This window comes from Brienomyrus brachyistius, chromosome 22, assembly GCF_023856365.1.
Source record: "Brienomyrus brachyistius isolate T26 chromosome 22, BBRACH_0.4, whole genome shotgun sequence".
Lineage (NCBI taxonomy): Eukaryota > Metazoa > Chordata > Actinopteri > Osteoglossiformes > Mormyridae > Brienomyrus > Brienomyrus brachyistius.
This window is the reverse complement of record NC_064554.1, coordinates 17,602,205-17,621,970: the sequence shown is the minus strand read 5'-3', so window position 1 is coordinate 17,621,970 and position 19,766 is coordinate 17,602,205. Positions and strand designations below refer to the sequence as shown.

General features: G+C 46.0%; 3 protein-coding genes across 5 annotated transcripts; 2 read left to right on the top strand and 1 right to left on the bottom strand.

Annotated features, from left to right (window-relative positions):
- Nucleotides 1-706: 706 nt before the first annotated feature.
- On the bottom strand, nt 707-5,595 carry ppan (peter pan homolog). The gene is made up of 12 exons (XM_048991054.1): nt 5,416-5,595; nt 4,804-4,974; nt 4,595-4,696; nt 4,408-4,458; nt 4,124-4,294; nt 3,578-3,654; nt 3,260-3,367; nt 2,726-2,849; nt 2,191-2,269; nt 1,950-2,079; nt 1,672-1,832; nt 707-1,583 (listed from the first exon to the last, which is right to left on the bottom strand). The coding sequence occupies exons 1-12, from the start codon at nt 5,428-5,430 to the stop codon at nt 1,240-1,242; spliced, it is 1,533 nt and encodes a 510-aa protein (XP_048847011.1). The 5' UTR covers nt 5,431-5,595; the 3' UTR covers nt 707-1,239.
- A 1,205-nt stretch (nt 5,596-6,800) lies between these two features.
- On the top strand, nt 6,801-13,052 carry angptl6 (angiopoietin-like 6). 3 transcript variants are annotated; one of them, XM_048991055.1, is made up of 7 exons: nt 6,801-7,164; nt 7,837-8,367; nt 9,073-9,210; nt 9,403-9,550; nt 10,788-10,981; nt 11,885-12,155; nt 12,300-13,052. In XM_048991055.1, exons 2-7 carry the CDS (start codon nt 7,882-7,884, stop codon nt 12,482-12,484), a joined length of 1,422 nt encoding a protein of 473 aa, XP_048847012.1. In that variant the 5' UTR covers nt 6,801-7,164; nt 7,837-7,881; the 3' UTR covers nt 12,485-13,052. The 3 variants fall into 3 exon arrangements, with proteins under 3 accessions (XP_048847012.1, XP_048847014.1, XP_048847013.1); XM_048991057.1 differs by lacking the exon at nt 6,801-7,164 and adding an exon at nt 7,171-7,312; XM_048991056.1 differs by lacking the exon at nt 6,801-7,164 and adding an exon at nt 7,173-7,420.
- Nucleotides 13,053-13,224: 172 nt separating this feature from the next.
- Nucleotides 13,225-18,322, top strand: LOC125717789 (vascular cell adhesion protein 1-like). The gene is made up of 5 exons (XM_048991060.1): nt 13,225-13,339; nt 15,789-16,055; nt 16,266-16,607; nt 17,132-17,413; nt 17,574-18,322. The coding sequence occupies exons 1-5, from the start codon at nt 13,297-13,299 to the stop codon at nt 17,744-17,746; spliced, it is 1,107 nt and encodes a 368-aa protein (XP_048847017.1). The 5' UTR covers nt 13,225-13,296; the 3' UTR covers nt 17,747-18,322.
- Nucleotides 18,323-19,766: the final 1,444 nt, after the last annotated feature.

The following is a 19,766-nucleotide window of genomic DNA, read 5'->3' as shown; positions in this document are numbered from 1 at the left end:
GTCCGAGAAAACCCCTGAACGACATCCAGGGAACTGAGAAACGGCAGCGACAAAGAGGCAGACTACCGGTTTGGTTTGTACGGAAAAAACAATCAACGCCCCGAAACTCCAAAACAACCCTCACAAAATTTACAGTGTTGATGAGACCGGTTTGCCTCTGGACCCTTCAAAAAATTAGGTGATCTGTGAAAAAGCACATTAAGTGTCTACAGAATAACTGGATGGTCCTGGGAGTAACAGTATCACTGTGCCTGAATGCGTTTCTGCATCTGGTGATCTTCCACCATACGCGATTTAAAATGGGAAAAATCTGCATGTAAATTGGACGTTAGGTGGTGCGTCTGGAACGAAACATAATACTTCAGAAAAAGGACTGAAGGATTCCAAGACAGAGGGCGCATCACGACAAACGCCCTCTCCACTGGTGTGCTGTTGTACAAGCACCTTAATAAGAACAGTAGAGCCAATACCAACTCAAATTAATTCTAAATATATAACAGACATTTATATTATACATGCTTTCTGCTCTATACATTAGAATATGAAATTTGGCCAATTCATATACTTACACACAACGCTTATTTGTACATGTTCGTAGAATAGCTGTACATCAAAAGCATCCAAACATTACAGGCAAAATCCTTTATAAAAGTTCATATGCAGACTTAAGTTTCAATAAAGCCACAAAAAAAAAAAATATCAAATGTTAAACAACTTAAATACATTTATTAAATTTGAACGTAGAAACAGTAGATTTTTATGGTACAAAAGTATTATTAGTCGATGGGCTTCCAAATTCAAGACCAACACTAAGGTAGCCAGTAAACTCAAGGACTGGGCACCACTGAGCTTCTCCATCCAGCTAACAGGGCGTGTGGGCGGGGAAAGGGGGACTGTGGGCGGGGAAAGGGGGACTGTGGGCGGGGAAAGGGGGACTGTGGGCGGGGAAAGGGGGACTGTGGGCGGGGAAAGGGGGACTGTGGGCGGGGAAAGGGGGACTGTGGGCGGGGAAAGGGGGACTGTGGGCGGGGAAAGGGGGACTGTGGGCGGGGAAAGGGGGACTGTGGGCGGGGAAAGGGGGACTGTGGGCGGGGAAAGGGGGACTGTGGGCGGGGAAAGGGGGACTGTGGGCGGGGAAAGGGGGACTGTGGGCGGGGAAAGGGGGAAGCCCTGTCTTTGCTGGGCCCAAGACTTCCGAGAGACAAGTCCCTCTGTACAGCACTCAGGTCTAATACAGGCTCATGGTCTTCCTTTCCCTTTCTTCTGTCTAAACCCCTGTTTTCCCCCTTTCTTAAACCCAGGCCTAGGATTGCCGTTCTGCCTTTTCAGCTTCAGTCCCCTTTCTCCCTTCTTCACTCCAAAGTTCTTAGCACCTTTTTTGCTCGGTTTCCTGTCTTGGTTCTGTGGGCGGGCCTTGGCACCAGGCCTACCAGAGTGTTTGGGGCTGGGGCCTCCCCCAGCTCTCCTTCCCAGTTTGGGCGCTCCCCCTTGGCCACGATCTTTGCCCTCTGACAACTTCCTCTTCTTAAAAGGCCTCAACGACTTGTCCGCATTCTTCTTCTTTTTGGCCTTGGGGAACATATCTGCAGAAACGAAACGGTCTGAAGTTTTGCGACGCAGCAGTGAGCACAGTAAGAGGCCGAGAATGTGGATAAGAGTCACCTTACTTACCTTCATCTGGCTCCTCCCCTACAGCCTGTCTGTAGTACTCCGCCTCATCCTCTGATTCAGCTGCAGCCTGGTCATCCTGCTGCCCCGGATCTTCCACTTCACTGTCTGTAGCTCCCTCCTGCTCTTGGTGCTTCCTTTTAATACCTGCCAGGCTCTTCTTCCTGTTGGGAAAACAAAAAAAAACACTCCAGGTCGTGGAAAAACAGCAATAACAATACACACATACTCTCACACACACCCACAATGCCTGTTCTACAGCAGCGTAGCTGCCCACTTACTTGTTCTCCTCCTGTTTCTCCTTCTTCTGAAGGATGTTCTGCTCCTGCTTTTTCTTGCGCTCCTGCTTCAGCTTCAACTGTGCCTCCTTCCTCTTCAATATCTCTCGAATGTCCTCCTCACTCTTATGAACTGCAGAAAGGACGGAGAGAGCGAGAGACTCACTCGCCACAGAATCGCTGCACCCTTCACCAGTCATTGTTTCGCTTTGCTAGCACGACAAGAGAGTCAGACTCTACTTACTGAAAGAGTGATAAAGAACATTCCCCGCCCCCATGCCCTCCTCAATCTTCACTAGCTTCATAGTCACCCTGGGGCCAATCTGCAAGAATAAAAGCTGCGTGAACTTCCCATCTCACTGCTAGGTCTGCAACGGAGGGGAAAACTTCCAGAAGATTTCCACAGGAAACAGAGATGGACAATTTTGGAAATATTGAACTCTGTGGAACTCGTGCGAGTTGTCAGATACAGCAATAAAGCAAACTGTATGAATAATGCAACACTGAATACGGGGGTAAGTAGGATAAGCAGTGCATTTACTCCCCTGTTATAAGCTAACCCATGAATTTTGCACATTTCCAGTTACTTCCAATGGAAAGTTTCCAACTTTTTTGCAATTTTTGCAACCCTACTCACTACAGGCAAACATTTAGGCACAGGAATACTTGACTGGGCACATCAGAAAGCGTTTACTTTATGAACTGCATCACGGCATTCAGTAAGAATTGCTTTCATCACTTGGGTCCCAGCCCGTTCCTACACGAGACGCGACATCTACCTCCGTCAGTCGCACTGCACTCTGCTGGAAGCACATGTTGCCCCGACCCGAGTACGCCTGGGGCAGCTCGGTGATATTGTGATCCCCGTCCTGCTCCGCTTCACTCTCAGACAGGTTGGCTCCCCTGTGGCAAAAGCGAGCATTTGAACGGCGTAAGAGCTCGTGCGGAGCCATGACACCAGGCAAGTGTCGCCTCGCCACTGGATGCATCAGAGCGTTTACTTTGAAACATCACTGGAAAAATCAGGGTAATGAACTGGCATCATCTGCATCCTGAAAGCAGTCGGATTTAGTTTAAAAACGGGGGGGGGGGGGGGGTGTCACACACCCTTGCTTGCATTCATTCATGCTTAAATTACTCTCTTACACTGATAGTCTGCACTGCTCACTGGCTATGCTCCTACAGAGGAGCAGTGCTCCAAAGAGAACTGCGTGCAGAGTTCAGTGTTACAGTTGTTAAGGGCCCCACCCCAGATGGTATTTTCTTCATGAGGCGTGGTTGCCCTTTAAGCAAAGCACACTGCGGCCTCTCACTTCATGAGCAGCTCGCTGATGTCATCGAAGCGGCTCATATTGGGGAAGCGTTCCTGCATTAGCTTCTTCACCCCACGACTCATCCCCACGGGCACCACCTTCAGGCTACTGTGGGCAGAGAAGGGCACGGAGTGAGGCTGCATTTCTCCAAGGGTCACCTACAAGCAAACACAGCCTGCGCTCTGCAGTCTGCGTGCATCAGGGCGTTTACTTTGATCATGAATCACTGTCAGTCAAATCAATCACACTGTCATCACCTGCACCTTGATCAGCTACCGCTTAAGCTAAAATTTGTCCCAGAAAAGGCGTCATACTTACTAATGGCGGAATTCTATCTCTTCTGACAGAGGGTCATAATTTAGCAACACGCATCTCTTCACGGAGTTGAGGTTCACCTGCAATCAGAAATAAAACGCAACGAAAGCTACAGGTCATCTACTGTCTGGTGGAGCAAATGTCAACTGGCAGACGCGGATGTGAATATCGGTTGAAATGGCCGTCATACAGCTGGACCAAGGAAGATGCTTCGCCCGCAGCAAATACGACAGCAACTATCGAAGTTTAGTTGCTGTCGGCCACAAAAAAAAAAAAAAAAAAAATCGGCCCTCAAAGGATTTGCCCAAAACCAGTAATACTTAAATAAAACAATATAGTGCCACAAATGTCCAGTTTCAGGGAGTCATTGGTACCAGACAGCATGACAATCCATGTGTATCTTAAATAGGAGCTGGAAGAGAATTCAAGATCAGATTATTTCCCATCAATAAGATCACAGATAATCTCAGCAGACTATACAATCATCACGGTTGAACTCTCTTCCAGAAGCTTCCCGAACATTCGACTGCCAGCTCACTCCCAACTCACTTTGTGCACATTGATGGAAGGGAACATGTTCTGGAACATGGTGGCCATCAGCTTGACCTGCATGCCCGTCGAGCCGAAGTTGTTCAGCACCAGCAGTGGGTGATGAGTGAACTGCTGCTGGTGCATCCTGTGTCTCTTCAGCGACGAGACGATGTCTTTGACGAGGGTGTACTGAGAGGTGCACGAAGCGAAATCAAGGCATGAGACGTGTGGAAGAACTCAGACTATACCTGCATGGTTAAACTTTGGTGTAATCTCCCGGCGAGTCCTGCACAGATACACACCTTCAGTAGTTTAAAGTACATTGTGGGTCCTTTGGGGAGCCGGGCCAACCGCTGGAGAGACCAAGAGATTTCTGTCACTATTCTGTCACTGGAAGAGGTTCTTAGGGTGGGATAACCGGTAATTACTGTCAGAAAACTTGTGTCAGAGCTAGCGATCATGCTGTCCTGGAAGGATATACCAACTTACCATATTGATGCTACTGGGAGTTTTGGTGAAGATCATGAAATGGGTGACTCCCAGTGGTCCCGCCACCGCTGCAAAATCTTTCAGGACATTCTTCTTCCGCACCTACAAAGCAACACGTGCGTGTCATTAATGCACCGAGACCGGAGCGCTAAGATAGATGATTATGCGATGTTTTTTTTCCCCCCAACGGAGCAGCGAGCGAAGCCAACCTTTAGGTTCTCGGCGGTGAAAGGCTCCATCACACGCCGCATGTCCATGACTAGCTGGCCTACGTTCTTGCCGATCTGTCCGCGGTGGAACACGAAGGAGTGCGGTACCTTGCCGAAGTCCTCCTCTCCTTGGCGGACCGCGTTTAAACGCGACTTCTTCTGGTTTTTCGTCTAATAATAATAATAATAATAATAATAATAATAATACGGCTATATTTCTCTCATTTTAAGCTATACCTGGACTATTTGCCTCAAAGTGGTGAAATTTGTAGTCTTTCATGCGTCATGCGTTCTCGCACGGCGTTCACGAGGATCCGGAAATTGGTTCAAAGTAGTTCAAAGCTCGGTAGATTTTTTTCCCCATTCTCGAATCCCCAACTCCGGTTAATTCGCCATCACGTCCACCGATCACGCCAGTAACTGTTTAGTTGGCTAATGCAACACACCGACTGTGGCCAGGCCACACTTAAAACATATTACACTAACATCGGTTAACACAGAAACAATATATTCACAACTTTTTACGTTTGTCCGAGTCTAAACGCCGTGAAGAGTTTGACGCCAACCTACGTGATTTGCAAGCTGAAAGCTAATATGACAAAAAGATCTTACCTTTGTTTTCCCCATAGCATCGATTTATTACAAATCTTAGAAGAAAAAATAATTATAATTTTTGCATATTAATGCACTTAAAACAGTAAAAGCATAACAGTCACATCTTGCTGCTTTACCGGCCAAGAATCACCACGTGTAAGACCATGGCTTACGGATTATACTGAACTTGCCTCACTCTCTCTCGTTGGTGAATATGTCGAGAAAAAAAAGCAGCTATAGTTGGGCATACTGCCACCTAGTGTCGTGGCGCTAACTAGAAGAGCATGGACACAGTACTTTTTTATGATTCATTGTATGTTCAAGTATTTATAAAACAGAACAATTGTCTTAACACAATTTTTAAAAGCAAATTTTTAGTTGATTGCATCCAGATTTTTTTTTAAAAATAAATAGCATCCTGCCAAACTTAAGAATCTTTAGCGATGGTCTCTCTCGGTTAAGGATGTTCTCCAACAGTGATGCTGTCCAGACCATCTACAGAAGGATGAAGAGGTCAACACACCAGCCCACGGAGAACAGGTCAGAGGTCAGGGTGTTGCAATGTAAACAGATTCCCTGCTTTTCATTTTGCATTACTGGTGCTCTCAGGACTGGTGTCAGACACCAGAATATCAATAGACACACACACACACACACACACACACACACACACAAGATCAGATTAATCTGTTGCTCAGCCCAACTTGGACGCAGTACCCATACTTTGCCTTCCGAATTATTTTATTTAGTTTCATATATTTATTATTCTTGTTTACAGTAAACATCTTTTCCGATTGTTTCAACACTTCTTTAAAGTTGTATAGTTATGCAGAATCTTGACTGGGAGTCGTTCAGTCTGACCGATGTAGGCGAGCGGCTGTATTTTGCTAGCAAAGGTAATTGAAATTAAGTAAAGCTTTAGTGTCATATCAGACATGTACTGTACACAGCGAAGCAAAATCATGTTCCTCCTGGACCCATGGTGCAACATTCATGACAGGACAGACATTACATTGCTAAAGACATCGTGGAATTATTTACATAGTGCAAAGCATCCAATTAAAACATACAATTGACAGGGAGGAGAGACAGAGGCACGGCAACTACAAATATTGTCTATGTAAAATAATATTTCTATGTAGCAATAATTATAGCATATTAAACACACAATGAACAAACACACTACATAACACTGGGTAATCAGTGCAGGAAGTGCTGGCTATGGTTAAAGTGGCAGCTTAAACTGCACTAAAATCTATTGTGTCTGACAATTTACAACTTGGCTTCTAAATCATCTATCGGGCAATTTAGAGACTGTAACTTTAATTCATAGATTGGGGCCACAATGAAGGGGCCAGTTAAAAGGGGCAAGAACTAGGTCAGCATGAGGCATCTAAGCAGGGAGTATGGGACTTGTAATTATGCCTCTCTCTGTTTACATGTCCTTTAACTGGGGGGGAGGGTTACGGGGGGAGGTCTCGCTGCCTTAAAACCTGTGAATCACAGGACCCCCGGCTGTTTCTCTCCTTCCAGTTCGAGTCACGGGCCGCAGCTCCAGAACGTGGACCAGGCTGAGCAGAAGATCTCGTCGACTCACAATTCAAAGAGGACCCAGCCGAGTTTAGGGACCACAGTTACTAGAAAGAGGGGCTGGTAGACTGTAAGCTACTGTGCAGTTTGCGGTTAGCTGCGTGGACAAAGCGTGGGGCTGTCTGGCTCTTCCTCAGGGTGTCTGATTGAGTGCCGGAAGCAGCGTGCAAGTCGAAGGTGAGTTATATGCGGCGGTAGCGAGCATCGCCACGAAAGTAGGAGAGAGGAGTGATATTTCTTTGCCGTGTCGACCGTGGTCAGAGTGAAAGAGGAAACATCCACATACGCTGCTTTATCACAACTTCTATTCTCGACCTGTAGCAACGTAGGTTCTCTATTACGGTTCTTCTGTTCCGGTTTCAGGCACAGCCTTGCCCAGTGTACCTCGGAATAAATTGTTTAATCTCAGCTGGTCCGGCAAAATGTCTAAAATGTAAGTTGCTTTGGATAAAGGCATCCACCGTTAGCTAAAAACATAAATTCAATCCCAAGTTAATCCGTTTAGTTCCTGCCTGCATTTATGTATAATATTTGTGTATGAATAGTGGTGCATGTCAGTTAGAAGCTTTTCTTATGGTGACAGTGGTTTGTGTGCGTGGTTTGCAGCTTGACTGACTTTTGTTTACCGAAGACACCTGATAATTAACTGACTCATCTGAGGTTTTTTGGGGTTTACCTCACAGAATAAACATCACCAAACATCTACGGCTCAGAATTAGACCAGCGGTATATATGTACTGGGTCTTTAGCATTATGCATGCATCTAAATACTCATTTATGTTCTGCATGATTGTAAATGTACCTCTATTCTCAGATATAGTTTATGATTATTTCCTCTTTCCAACAAAGGCTGATGCGTGCTGGGAAGAATATCGGAAGCCAGCTGGGAAGTCAATGGAAACTTGGACTTTGTCCCTCCTGTTCCTGACTGTGCTCCTGGTCCAGAGAGGAACATGTGGGCAGACGAGTATTGATCCCACAGTGCCCGGGGTGGAAGGTACGCAGAAGCGGCAGCCTGATCCGGCAGGGCCGAAGGCGGCCCGCTGCGCCTACACTTTCGTCGTGACACAACAGCGGCTGACAGGCTCGTTGTGCATTACCTCACGGGGGGGCCAGTCGGGTGTGGCCAACAGCTCGGATGTAGCGGCGCTGCGCGGGGACCTGACCCACCAACAGCAGCAGCTGGAGGAAGTGCAGGCGCTGGTGGGGCGCGAGGGCGGCCTGGCTCAGGAGGTGCGGGCGCTGCGGGGTGAGAATGCTGGACTGAATGTGCGACTCGCCCAGCTGAATGCAGAGCTGCTGCAGCAGGTTCTCCACAGCAAGGAACAGGCCCTGGCACAGCAGCGGCTGCAGGAGCTGCTGCTCAACACGACCACACAGGTCAGATGTAGACCCAGCTCCCGTCCCTCTTGGCATTTCTACTGTCATTTCTTTTATATTTGTTTACCTTCATTTTTTGTCTTGTGTCCTCTTTCCCTCGTGCGCTTTAATGCACAGGTTTACCCAGGCTGAAGCCCAGGGGACACCGGTAAGAAGGGGCTTCAACAAACTTTAATAAAATACAGCCTCACCCCAGGTTATAATGGGGTTACGTTCCGATAAACCCATCGTAAGGCGAAAATATCGTAACGCGAAAATGAGTTTTAATACACATAACCTAACAAACATCATAGCCTAGTCTAGCCTACCTTAAACATGCTTAGATCACGTACATTGGCCTACAGTTGGGTAAAATGTTTAACACAAAGCCTATTTCTAGTGTTGACCATCTCATGTAATTCATCGTATAATGTACTAAAAGTGAGAAACATTTACGCAGCGTAAAGTCAAAATATCGCAACAAGGACCATCTTAACTTGAGGAGCGGTTATATATTTTTAACCCCTCAGCAAGTTTTACTGTTACCCACCCCACTCATAAACCTGCACCCCCCTCTCTGATCCACAGACATCCACAGAGCCCTCTCTCTGTTTCATACCCTTTACCTATGTACCCTTTCTCCATTACCCATGTCCCCTAGCCGGGATCTCTCACCCCATCTTCTCTGCAAGCCACCAGCCCCTGATTCCCTTTAACTGTCCACAGGTGCAGCAGCTGACAGTCAGCTACAGAGAGCTGGAAGACAATTACAAGACTCTCACCTCAACGATGAACAGCCAAAATGCACTGATCAATCGCCTGGAAAAGCAAGGTCAGAGGGGCAGCACTGACCTGCCTCAGCAGGTAGGGGGCAGCGATGTAGCCACGCCTGCTTTGGGATGATTGTTTATTCCTCCTTTAATTTATCCATCCTTTCTCACAGCTTCATCAATTTTTTTTTTCTTCTAAGGAAAGTGCTGGACCCCCCTTGTTTCTATCAGATTTTGCTGACTTTGTGCTGTAGATTTGAATTTGTTTTGTGCTTGATCTGGACAGGGGCCCCGGACTGGGGGCCCAGAGATAAAGAAGGTAGACAGTGACATCCAGAAGGACCAGAGTGTCTCCAGGGACGACCCAGCTGCCATCACACCCAGTCCTGCCCTAAAAGCCCCCCCCGCCAGCTTCCCCATCACTGAGAGTCCAGGTGAAAGCCAGCTCTGCTGCCATGGCTCTGTAATGTCGCAGCAAATGTTCCCAAAAAAGTAGTAAAAATCTGTTATTCACGTTTAAAAATCGGTGGTGGGAAGCTCTCAAAAAACCCACAGAAATTCAAACATTGGCATGTGTGTGAGGGAGGGACAAAGCAGAGAATGATAAGCGGTCTCACACTGAAGAGTAAAAGCAGACGCGGAGTGTCAGTGACCTGCCACTGGAAGCCTTCCTTAGCAAATGTGTAAACAGTGAGCGAGGATCGCCAGCAGCTTTTATTAGAGGAGACAGGAGGAGCCGCAGGGCGGCCAGCCAGCTCCCACACTGATGCGTGCGGAGCTACAAAAGAGGGTGATGTGTAAATCTCTGATAACTGACAGTGGGGATTGTCCTTCATGCAGGGCTAAATGTATGACTGAATGCAGATGAACTGTACTAAACACTGTGTGCTATTCAAAAACAGTGCAATAACTTCTGGAATTCAGATTATTAAAATAATGGTAATGTGTGTTAATAGAATAGAGTAGAATAGAATAGAATAGAATAGAATGGTTTTAGTGTCATTGTGCACAGCAGGTACAATGGAATTCAGTGTGTCAGCATCTTTGTTGGATTACATTTCTGTTACATTTTTCTTACGCTGTGGTTGAGCTTTTATTTGGAAACAATCCAATAGGTAGGAGTCACAAGGAGGCTGCCACCTTCCAGACTCCCGAGGGTCCCAAAACCCATCAGATTCTGCTTCAGTTCTCCATCATAACACTATAACCAGAACTAGTAACTAGTTCTCATATATGGTTCAGAATTGGTGAAATAAATTACTTCCGGTCAGCAGAATCTCTCATTCAAGAAACACCAGAGGACCTGTCATTTCCGTAACACCTCAGCTAACTCATCCAACCTCTGGCCTGCTCCTTCTTCATTGGCTGTCCACTGGCTATAGTCTCTTGGCAACACTGGATGCTTTCATTTGGAAGTTGTTTAGTAGGAGCTCAGTCCTCAGGGTCTTCTGATTTGAGAAGCTTTTCTGATGTTGGGTCCTAACAATGGTTTGTCGTCTTGCTCCACAAATAACTTGTATTTGTTACCAGTGGCTCATAGGAAGTCAAATACCTACATTTATGCTCCTTGATAGCAGTTTTCTAGGAGTGTATGAGCTGCCTTACCTGTCAGGCTATATAAATAAATCTAATGTGAATTTAATAATGAGCGAGAATGATGCCTCCCTCCAGGTCCGTGGAGGGACTGCCAGCACGCTCTCGATTCAGGGCAACTCACCAGTGGCATCTACCTGCTTCAGCCACGTCACAGCAGCAGGCTGCTGCAAGCCTGGTGTGAACAGAACCAAGGCTACGGTGGCTGGACCGTCATCCAGAGGAGGCAGGATGGATCCGTCAACTTCTTCAGAACCTGGGAGCAGTACAAAGTGTGTTCTGGAACCTTCCGTGAAACCCAGCGTTGTAACTCCCTATAAAACAATTGTCGGTGATAATTACTATGAACTGTTTTGAGTGTTGGTGTTTTTCCCTAGTCTGATATTCAGTTGCAGTAATGTGGCGGCAACTGCATGAAGGTAAGAGTTAAACCCAATGGCCTGATCCTTCAGATGGGCTGGGGGGTGGCAGGGTGTGGGGCGGTTGGGCAACCAGTTGACCTTGGAGCCCCAGCATTTTTTCCCACCATACGTGGGGGTTTTCGGTTCCTGACCTCTGTCTGTCTTTCTTTTCTGCTTCCCTTTTTCATGCTGCATGTGCCATACTGTATACATGAGCCTCATTTATGTAGAATAGTGCATGAAATGTGGAAAAGGAAAGAAAGAAAGAAAAAAGAGATTAAGAAAGAAAGAAAAAAGAAATGAAGAAAGAAAGAAAGAGAGTCATACTCTTGTCATGTGTCTTGGGGCGACTGCTAGGAAAGGCGCTATATAAATTGAATTGAATTGAATTGAGCTTAAATAGGAGTCCTAGGTTGACATCATCATGGAAACTCATTTGTTCATTTAACTAACTGGCCCATTTTCCCCGAGGGGGGGCTCTGACGTTTGCCAGGGCCCTTGGCTATAGCCTAGGACGGTCGAAGCTTTAATCCGGCCCTGGACAGAGAAGTAAAGCACAGTCCCTCCTCCTGCCCACGACTGGGACATTCTCTAAATAGGGCAGCCGGTCTCCCCTTAAGCTCAGGCAGACCTGGAGCAGTAGGATAGCACCAGCCTCCTACATGTCGCACATGAAGTAGCTCAGAAAGCAGGATGCGTCAGCTCAGGTTCTGTGGTCATGTGACAGATGCTACCACACTTACTGGCCCCCACACCCCCCCCCCCCCATTTCAGCAAGGCTTTGGCAATTTGGACGGCGAGTACTGGCTGGGTCTGGAGCACCTCTACTGGCTGAGCGCACAGGCAGACCACCGCCTGCGGGTGGTGCTGGAGGACTGGCAGGGACGGCAGGTGTTTGCCGAGTACGACAGCTTCCGCCTGGAGCCCGAGAGCGACTCGTACCGCTTGCGGATCGGCGAGTATCGCGGCACCGCCGGCGACTCTCTGTCCTGGCACAACAACAAAGCCTTCACCACACTGGACCGTGACAGAGATGGCTATTCAGGTGGGGGGGCACACGGGCTCGCGTATCCGTCTCTGAGCCGTCCTGAGGTGGCCGTGCTCTCGCGCTCCCATGCATGCACACAGCTTTTACTTACTGTCTCTGCGGTGTGGGTAAATGGGGCCCATCTTATCCTGTCTCCTGCAGGAAATTGTGCTCATTACCAAAAGGGAGGCTGGTGGTACCACATGTGTGCCCACTCTAACCTCAATGGGGTGTGGTACCGGGGGGGCCACTATCGTAGCCGCTACCAGGATGGGGTCTACTGGGCCGAATTCCACGGAGGCTCCTACTCCCTGAAGAAAGTCACCATGATGATCAAGCCCAGCTGACCGGCTCGATCCGACTGAGGCGTGGCTGTTTGTTGCCATGGAGATGATTGGAGCGTTGCCATGGAGATGACACAGCTAAGCCAAGAAGGAGGCTATTTAGCCATGAAGTGTATTACACCATGGAGCTGGTCATAGCTGGGTTTGGGAAGCTAGCGACAATTACTAACCAAGCAATATGACCTCATCATAGGGCAGATCTGAAAAATGCTCACTATGCAATTTGGTTTGGCTGCCTAAGAGTATACATTATAGCCTATATATAATTAGACAGCTAGTCAAGTAGTAGTAATGATTGCAGTTAGTCATTCATCACAAATAGACCTGTATTCTGTAGAATGTGGAAATATATGTACTAATAAACCATGTCCTCCTTCACAGTGGGGGCTCATAAAGTTTTAAATAACCGAAATCAGTGTTGGGTCACAGAGGTGAAGGTCTACAGGATCGAAGCAAAGAGCTAAGCAAGGACATGGATACATGCCCTCCATCAAGCCCAGGATGAATGATTTTGCTGCATTTAGATTTCTTTATATTGTAATGTATATATAAAATAAAATCTATGACTCTCTGTTTTGGTTTTCTACAGCGATGCTGTTCGTCTAGTTTCTATGATCCAACGGCATCCGTTGAACTGCAAACGTTTTCTGTGAATGTTTTCTGCATCGCACATTGTGTATAGACTTGTCTTCTGCAAGCTACCGGACCAGAATTTCTTATTCTTCCTATTTGTGGTTTCCTTTGGACGTCACACATCCTGAAACGTAGTTCTCAAACTGTTGGCCGAGCCCGAGTCCTCATTTCGGAGGTTCAAGATGAAGATGCTGTTGTTTTTCCTAACCTTTGTGCTCGCCAGCGGTGAGTCCGGAGATCTGTGTGTTTGAATCTTTGTGCTTCCTGTTGCGACGAAACACACTTTCTTGAAGGGTTCATCTCTTGGTTGAGTGCTTTCCTCTTCAGCTTCATCCGGCTGTGAGCGATTGCTTTCTGTGTTCCATCCGTCTACGTTTATCTGGTCTGATATAAAAAACAGAATGGAACCTGGACTTGAAGTATTAATGATGGCACAGGTGGGGTAATTTTGTTTTGTTTGTTGATTGATGCAGGGAGTTCGTATTAAAATCCTTCTAATTGTATTGCAGATATTGCAATTTTAAACCGAAGATACTTCCATAGTGAATCCAGACCTGTGACCAGGATGTGTTTAGTACCTTTGAGCTCATACCAGAGGTAGATCAGCCCCAGCTTATAACCATATTCATTGTTATCCATGGGTGGTGGCACCTCAGCTAGAGGCTCGCATGCGAAGCCCTTGGTCTTTAGATGCGAGCTTTGGGTGGGGTGGGTGTGAGCGCAGAATTCACACACGTTTCTGCTGCACAGGGTGAACCGATAACCTCTGTATCTGCCCAGGAATAAGAAGACTTACGCGTTTTACCCAAGTACGTTAGGGTCAAGAGCTTCGCTTACTTTGTGACTAAACGCGGGAACCATTACGAAGCATAACTGGAGTGATTTTGCACGTGGCGAGACCTGCTGCTGTCATGGTGGTTCCAGCTTCTCAGAAGAAGAAAAAAAACCCGCCCTTCGGTCGATAGTAGTCGTGTTAATGAAAACTCTTTGTCAATGATAGAGCAGAACGACCAGACACTTTAACGCTAACAGGGAGGTGACAAGTGAAATAAGAACCACTCAGTATAACACTGGCGTGCAGGAAGATGCCTTTACTTGCAAAAGCAGTCTGGGGCAAAAGGATGCCCTACCTAGTATTGTAGTACAGAGAGGTACCTACTGAAGTGGCTGAATGTAAATCTATCTATCCTGCTATCTGGGGGGAGCACAGTGGTGCAGTGATTAGCACTGTTGCCTCAAGCTTCCCGAACATGTGAGTCTGTGAATGGTGTATGTGTGTGTGTGTGTGTGTGTGCTCCCTGTCCTGGGTTATTTCCTGTCTTGCACCCATAGGCTCTGGACCCCCGCATAACCCTGAACCCAGTGCCCCCCACCCCCAAACCACCCTGCTGAGAATTATTGGTTGGAACATCCTTCAATCCATTTTCAGTAACCACTCGCCCTAGTGGTTACTGAAAATGGATCGAAGGATGTTCCAACCAATAATTCTCAGCAGGGTGGTTTGGGGGTGGGGGGCACTGGAGCCCATTCTCGGGCTGGGGTATATTCATTGGGATGGCAATCCATTACAGAAGAGGTGGATAGATGTAGCGACAGTGGGGTACAGTGCAGCAGTTGAAGATTGCTAGCTCACTGTAAAAAGAGCTGATGTTGTAGCCTTGGTAACTAATCTGAATCGTTACAGCAAAATATCGTGCTGTATAAAAGGGTTAATATGAATATATTACTATAAATAAATACTCTGTACAGTACACGCCACAACCTTTTCACTCCCACAGAGGGAACTCATCGCAAGCTCAGCAGTGCCCTCTAGTGGCGAAGTATGTACACCAGTTTCTAGACGGTTCAGCTTCATAATGAGAATCACAAATTTCAGTTTCCATTTCGTCTCGTAGGAAGTTCTGTTAACACATCTCCCTACAGTTAAAAAAGATGCTAGCTGTTACTCTGTACTTGAAATGTTATCACCTTAAAATATGGTTAACTCCGTAACCAAGACACTGATGCCATAATAATAATCGATACTTTTATTGTCCCCGTAGGGAAATTGTCTTAACGCCTCCCACAACTTGCTCTTTTTTCATAGAGGAAGTTGTCTGCGAAGGGCTGCCACCCGTAGCGGCGCCCAGGGAGCTGGGAGTTAAGGGCCTTGCTCAAGTAGCCACAGTCTGAGGCGGGGTTTGAACCTGCGACCTTCTGATTACAGGCACACAGGCTTAGCCCACAGATCCACACGCTGCTCCCTGAATACAGGATATAGATTCACAAATCTGTCTCATTCTCATTCAATCTCCACTTGTGGGGCTCATGAGAATGACAATGTGTCTCTAATGCAGCTGATAGTGGGTCACTATGGAAACTGTAACCATTGTCAACAAAGATGCATGTCTCCACGCTGCTGTGTAGTAATGAAGTTTTAGTAATTACTATAGTGAATATCCAGACTGAATTAGACCTGAGGACAGCACAGTCGCCGTCTTCCACTCGCTGTTAAGAAAGCATGATGCATCAGTGGAGCCTGATAACATAGTTGATGATAACAGTTGTACCCAAGACAATGATGGCAGTATTATTGCCAGCACACAGTGATGAGGATATACAGTAGGTATGTGGAAAAAGAAGATTGAAATTGAGATATAGCAACCATTTATAATGTTCCTTTTCTGGTTTGCAGCTGCTGATGATGGCTGTCCTGAGCTCCATCCTCCCAGAGTGGTGGTGAGACATGGAGACCCAGTATCAGTGAACTGCACCACGTCCACAGATCACAGTGGGATGGGCTGGGTAGCTCCAGTAGATGACGTACCTAATACACGTGGTGTGAAGTTTCTCACTTGGAGGGTGGAAAGTCTGACAATCTGGGATGTAAAGCCTCTGTGCTATGCAAACCAAGGTCCAGGAAAACCTCAATGTAGAGAACGTCTCTCAGTCACTGTGTACAGTAAGTGTGTCTCTTCTGATGGAGCTACTGCAGCTGTCAGCTCTCATACAGCTGGGAAATATTCAACCTGAGCATCGCCTTAAAACATCAGTAAAACCCAGCAGAATATTTCACTGTAAGGCATGGATGTCTCTGTGTGTCTCTGTCCCTATAAGGCACAGCTGTCTCTTGTTACCTTTGAGAAATAATGCTCCTCATTTTCCCTCACAGATCCCCCAGACAGTGTTTCTGTCAGTTCTATGGTCCGCATGGTGGAGGGGAGTCGGTACCCGCTGAAGTGTGAGATCCAGAACATCGCTCCTGTTCAGAACCTCACTGTGAAGTGGTACAAAGGGGACACATTAGTACATGAAGACAGAGACTATGTCATAGAAGATGGAAAGTCTGACAGAGAAAAGGCACCTGTGAATGTGTCCTCCACCCTCCTGATCATCCCCAGCAGAGCTGATGATGGAGCAGAGTACAGCTGTGAGGCAGAGCTGGACCTGGGAGCAGAAGGACCACAACCCCCCCTTGCAGTGAAATCAACACCCCTCAATATCACTGTACACTGTGAGTATTTAACTTCAGTCAGCCTGCGTCACCAACATTATAACATGTTATTCAGAGTGAATTATCAGTGTCTGTAGGAATCGAAGTACTACAGTCTATATCAGCAACATCGCAGTGAGAGTCAGAATTGTCCGTCTCTTCCTGAAATACCTGCAGTATAAATCTTATCACTGGCTGCCTGTAGCAGCAGCATCACTCTGTGCCTGTAGGAATATGGCTTCCTGGCCAGTGACTTTCAGTCACACAATTTGCTCCCCACCCTAAACATGCACCCATGACAGCAGGGAGTCAGCCTGCTGCTTCCCCAGCTCTCTCCCTCACACACAAACAGATTGAGCTTCTGATCGGTTGCGCTTGGGTACCAGGACTGGTGGGACCACGCCGTCCACCCAAAACACTCCTGTGTTTCATAATCTGCTCAACAATTTAAATGGATGAAGTAGAGACCTCACTGTGTGTTACTATTTCAGTTACAGATTTGTATTTCTTTATATTTATATTAGTTTATGTTTTTTATCCCACAGACCCACCAGTAATCAAAGAAGGGAACGTCAGTGTGACTGTACCCCAGGGTGGGACGGTGTCTCTGTACTGCAGCGCTGAGGGGAACCCCCCTCCTCAGGTCCAATGGAGCTACAGAGATGCTGAGAATGTGAGGATCACCAGCTCATGGAGCATCAGCACTGCTGTCATCAGAGAAGCCTCGTCTGCCAATGAAGGGGTTTACAACTGCACTGCCACCAACAGGCTGGGGAGTGACACAACAACAGCGTTTGTCACCGTGACCAGCACCAGCAACATAGCCAGTACATATATTCTGTTATATTAATTTTTCAAAGTACATTGAACTTGTTCTTTGTGTCTTGGTCCCCAAAACTTTTGGTTTTTGCTGCTTTTCAATACTAATTTAATATGACAAGACACAACTCTTTCTAATGTCTGAAATTCTCACTACGTCTCTCCCAGGTTACATCATCCTCCCCATCGTCATCGCCATCGGAATTTTTCTATGTATCCTTATAACTTACAAAACGAATAAACGGAGAGGATCATACTCCGTTATCAGAATGCAGCAGATTATCACAGAAACAAATGGAGCAGCGACGAGTCTGCCTGTTGCTAACGGGACACAGAACTAAGTTTTTCCAAAGACCTCATCCATGGGATAGCGGAGGAAGCAGGGTTGCCAGGTTTGGTCAGCTGTCCGCAGTGAGATTTTCAATTCGAGAGAAGCCCACACCCTCATTTACATTAATGTTATAGTTTTATTATCTTGTAAATAGTCTGTGGAGTTTGCAAACTAGCCCAACACATTTGACATAGCTAATTTATAATGTAATAATACAGATTTACCGTAAGATTTCTTGCATGAGCGTGAGAGTCTGAAAGCGTGAGTTTCACACCAGATGAGTGAGAGCTGGCAACCCTGAGGAAGCAATACCCGGGGATATGAAGCGAAGGATATTTTTATTTGCAAGAAAAAACAGAATAACAGGACATTTTTAAGGAGTGTTTAACTGACTTTGCACATCCACTTTTTAACTGATATTCGAACATTCATTCAAATATGACGTGAAATATTCTGATTCAAACTATAATTAACCCATTAAAATTATAGTGTCACTTTAGCCTAAAAGTGGATTAGACTGTTTGTTGTAATATGATTGTTGTCAAATATGACACTGTACAGACTGTAAATAAAATACTGAAAATAATGATAATGTGTTGCGTTTTTTTTTGGGAGGGGGGTGACAAGTACTTATATCTATATGAACAAATTGCTTGACATTTGAAATTCATTCGAGCTTGATTTCTGAAAAGAGTGACAGGGATAATGTCCAACAATTTGTAACTTAGTCATATAGGAATCAGCCCACATCTGTCCCAGTGCTGTGTAAAGGCCTTTAGAGGGGGCAGGTGCTCAAATTTCAAAAAGACCAGATGGATTAAGATCTCAGAACAGCTATTGCAGCGTTCCCTGGCGAACCATAGTAACCAATATTCAAGAAGAATATGGAGCCCTATACAAATCGCATAATACTTCGTCATTACATCTTAGAAGTATTTCATCAACATCTCAAAGTAATTATTATAGGAACCCTTATTCTTTGCAGCTTGCTCTCGGGCAGCCGGAGGACGTGATCAGCTGCTGTGCCTGGAAATGGCTTTTTCTTGTCAATGTCTGCTAGGGCTGTAAGCAGACGAGCATTTACACCAGAAAGCACTGTTGTACACAGAGCAGACACAGATTAGTTAGCTGAGGCTGTGACCTTGTGAATCTGTACTGTATGTAATATATAGTGAAGCAAATGATAAACAAAATAAGCTGTTGCTTATATCGCACTCGTTTTGCTTAAGCTATTATAACGGTTCAGATTCTCAATTGCTGTTATGGAGAACAACACTTCATAGGATTGATATCGTTAGGATCTGTCACTGACTGCTGCTGTTGGATGGGCGCTTCACTTTAATTGGCCGACAGGCCCATCGTTCAAAGAGGGGCGTGATCAATCCGATGACGTCATGACCCCACGGGGCTGTATGGATGACGTTACTATTTTATAATATAAGTATCATTTGTTAGTAAAAATCTTATTTATAAGTACAGACAAAAAGAAATGCTTTGACAAAAAGGGCTCCATGGCTATCGAGGAGAAAAGGGGCAGATGTTTGAATACCTAAGCCTCCGCTTTGCGCGTGCATGGTTTGTTCTCCAGCAAACTTATAACTGGTAGCTTCTGGGATACAGCGAACGGGAGAACTGGCCACTGTCAAAATCCACATCTGCAATTAGCCTGGACGCCAAATTACTTATTATGTGGCTTTGGACTTTCCTCTTTTTGGTACTGTGTGATTAAACATAAAGCCCTGAGCAAAATAATCGGCAACTGTGGATATTAGTCGGTAAGGGTAAGTTGATCTGAAATGTATATAAATCTTATACCTATATTGTCCTGCGGAAGATTTTGACATATAGCTCAGTTATGTTGGATAATAGTAGGTTTACATTTTTATCATATGTTAAAATCATTTATGATGTGATTTACATTTTTTGTAAGACAAAAATGCTGCACTAAAGAAAAGATTTGTCTGATCTTGTAACATAAGTGGACCGAAATGTAAACGAAGAAACGAATGAAAATTCGTGTACCTGCAAAT

Bases quoted from the DNA above. Each gene is read 5' to 3' on its own strand.
- ppan (XM_048991054.1), bottom strand. The intron at 2,850-3,259 runs GTGAGAGGCCGC...CTTTTGCCACAG, and splicing joins ATCAGCGAGCTGCTCATGAA to GGGAGCCAACCTGTCTGAGA. The intron at 1,584-1,671 runs GTAAGTAAGGTG...TCGTTTCTGCAG, and splicing joins AGGGGAGGAGCCAGATGAAG to ATATGTTCCCCAAGGCCAAA.
- angptl6 (XM_048991055.1), top strand. From the start codon at position 7,882: ATGGAAACTTGGACTTTGTCCCTCCTGTTCCTGACTGTGCTCCTGGTC. The intron at 9,211-9,402 runs GTAGGGGGCAGC...TGATCTGGACAG, and splicing joins GCACTGACCTGCCTCAGCAG to GGGCCCCGGACTGGGGGCCC. The intron at 12,156-12,299 runs GTGGGGGGGCAC...TGTCTCCTGCAG, and splicing joins TGACAGAGATGGCTATTCAG to GAAATTGTGCTCATTACCAA.
- LOC125717789 (XM_048991060.1), top strand. From the start codon at position 13,297: ATGAAGATGCTGTTGTTTTTCCTAACCTTTGTGCTCGCCAGCG. The intron at 16,056-16,265 runs GTAAGTGTGTCT...TTTCCCTCACAG, and splicing joins TCTCTCAGTCACTGTGTACA to ATCCCCCAGACAGTGTTTCT. The intron at 17,414-17,573 runs GTACATATATTC...CGTCTCTCCCAG, and splicing joins CAGCACCAGCAACATAGCCA to GTTACATCATCCTCCCCATC.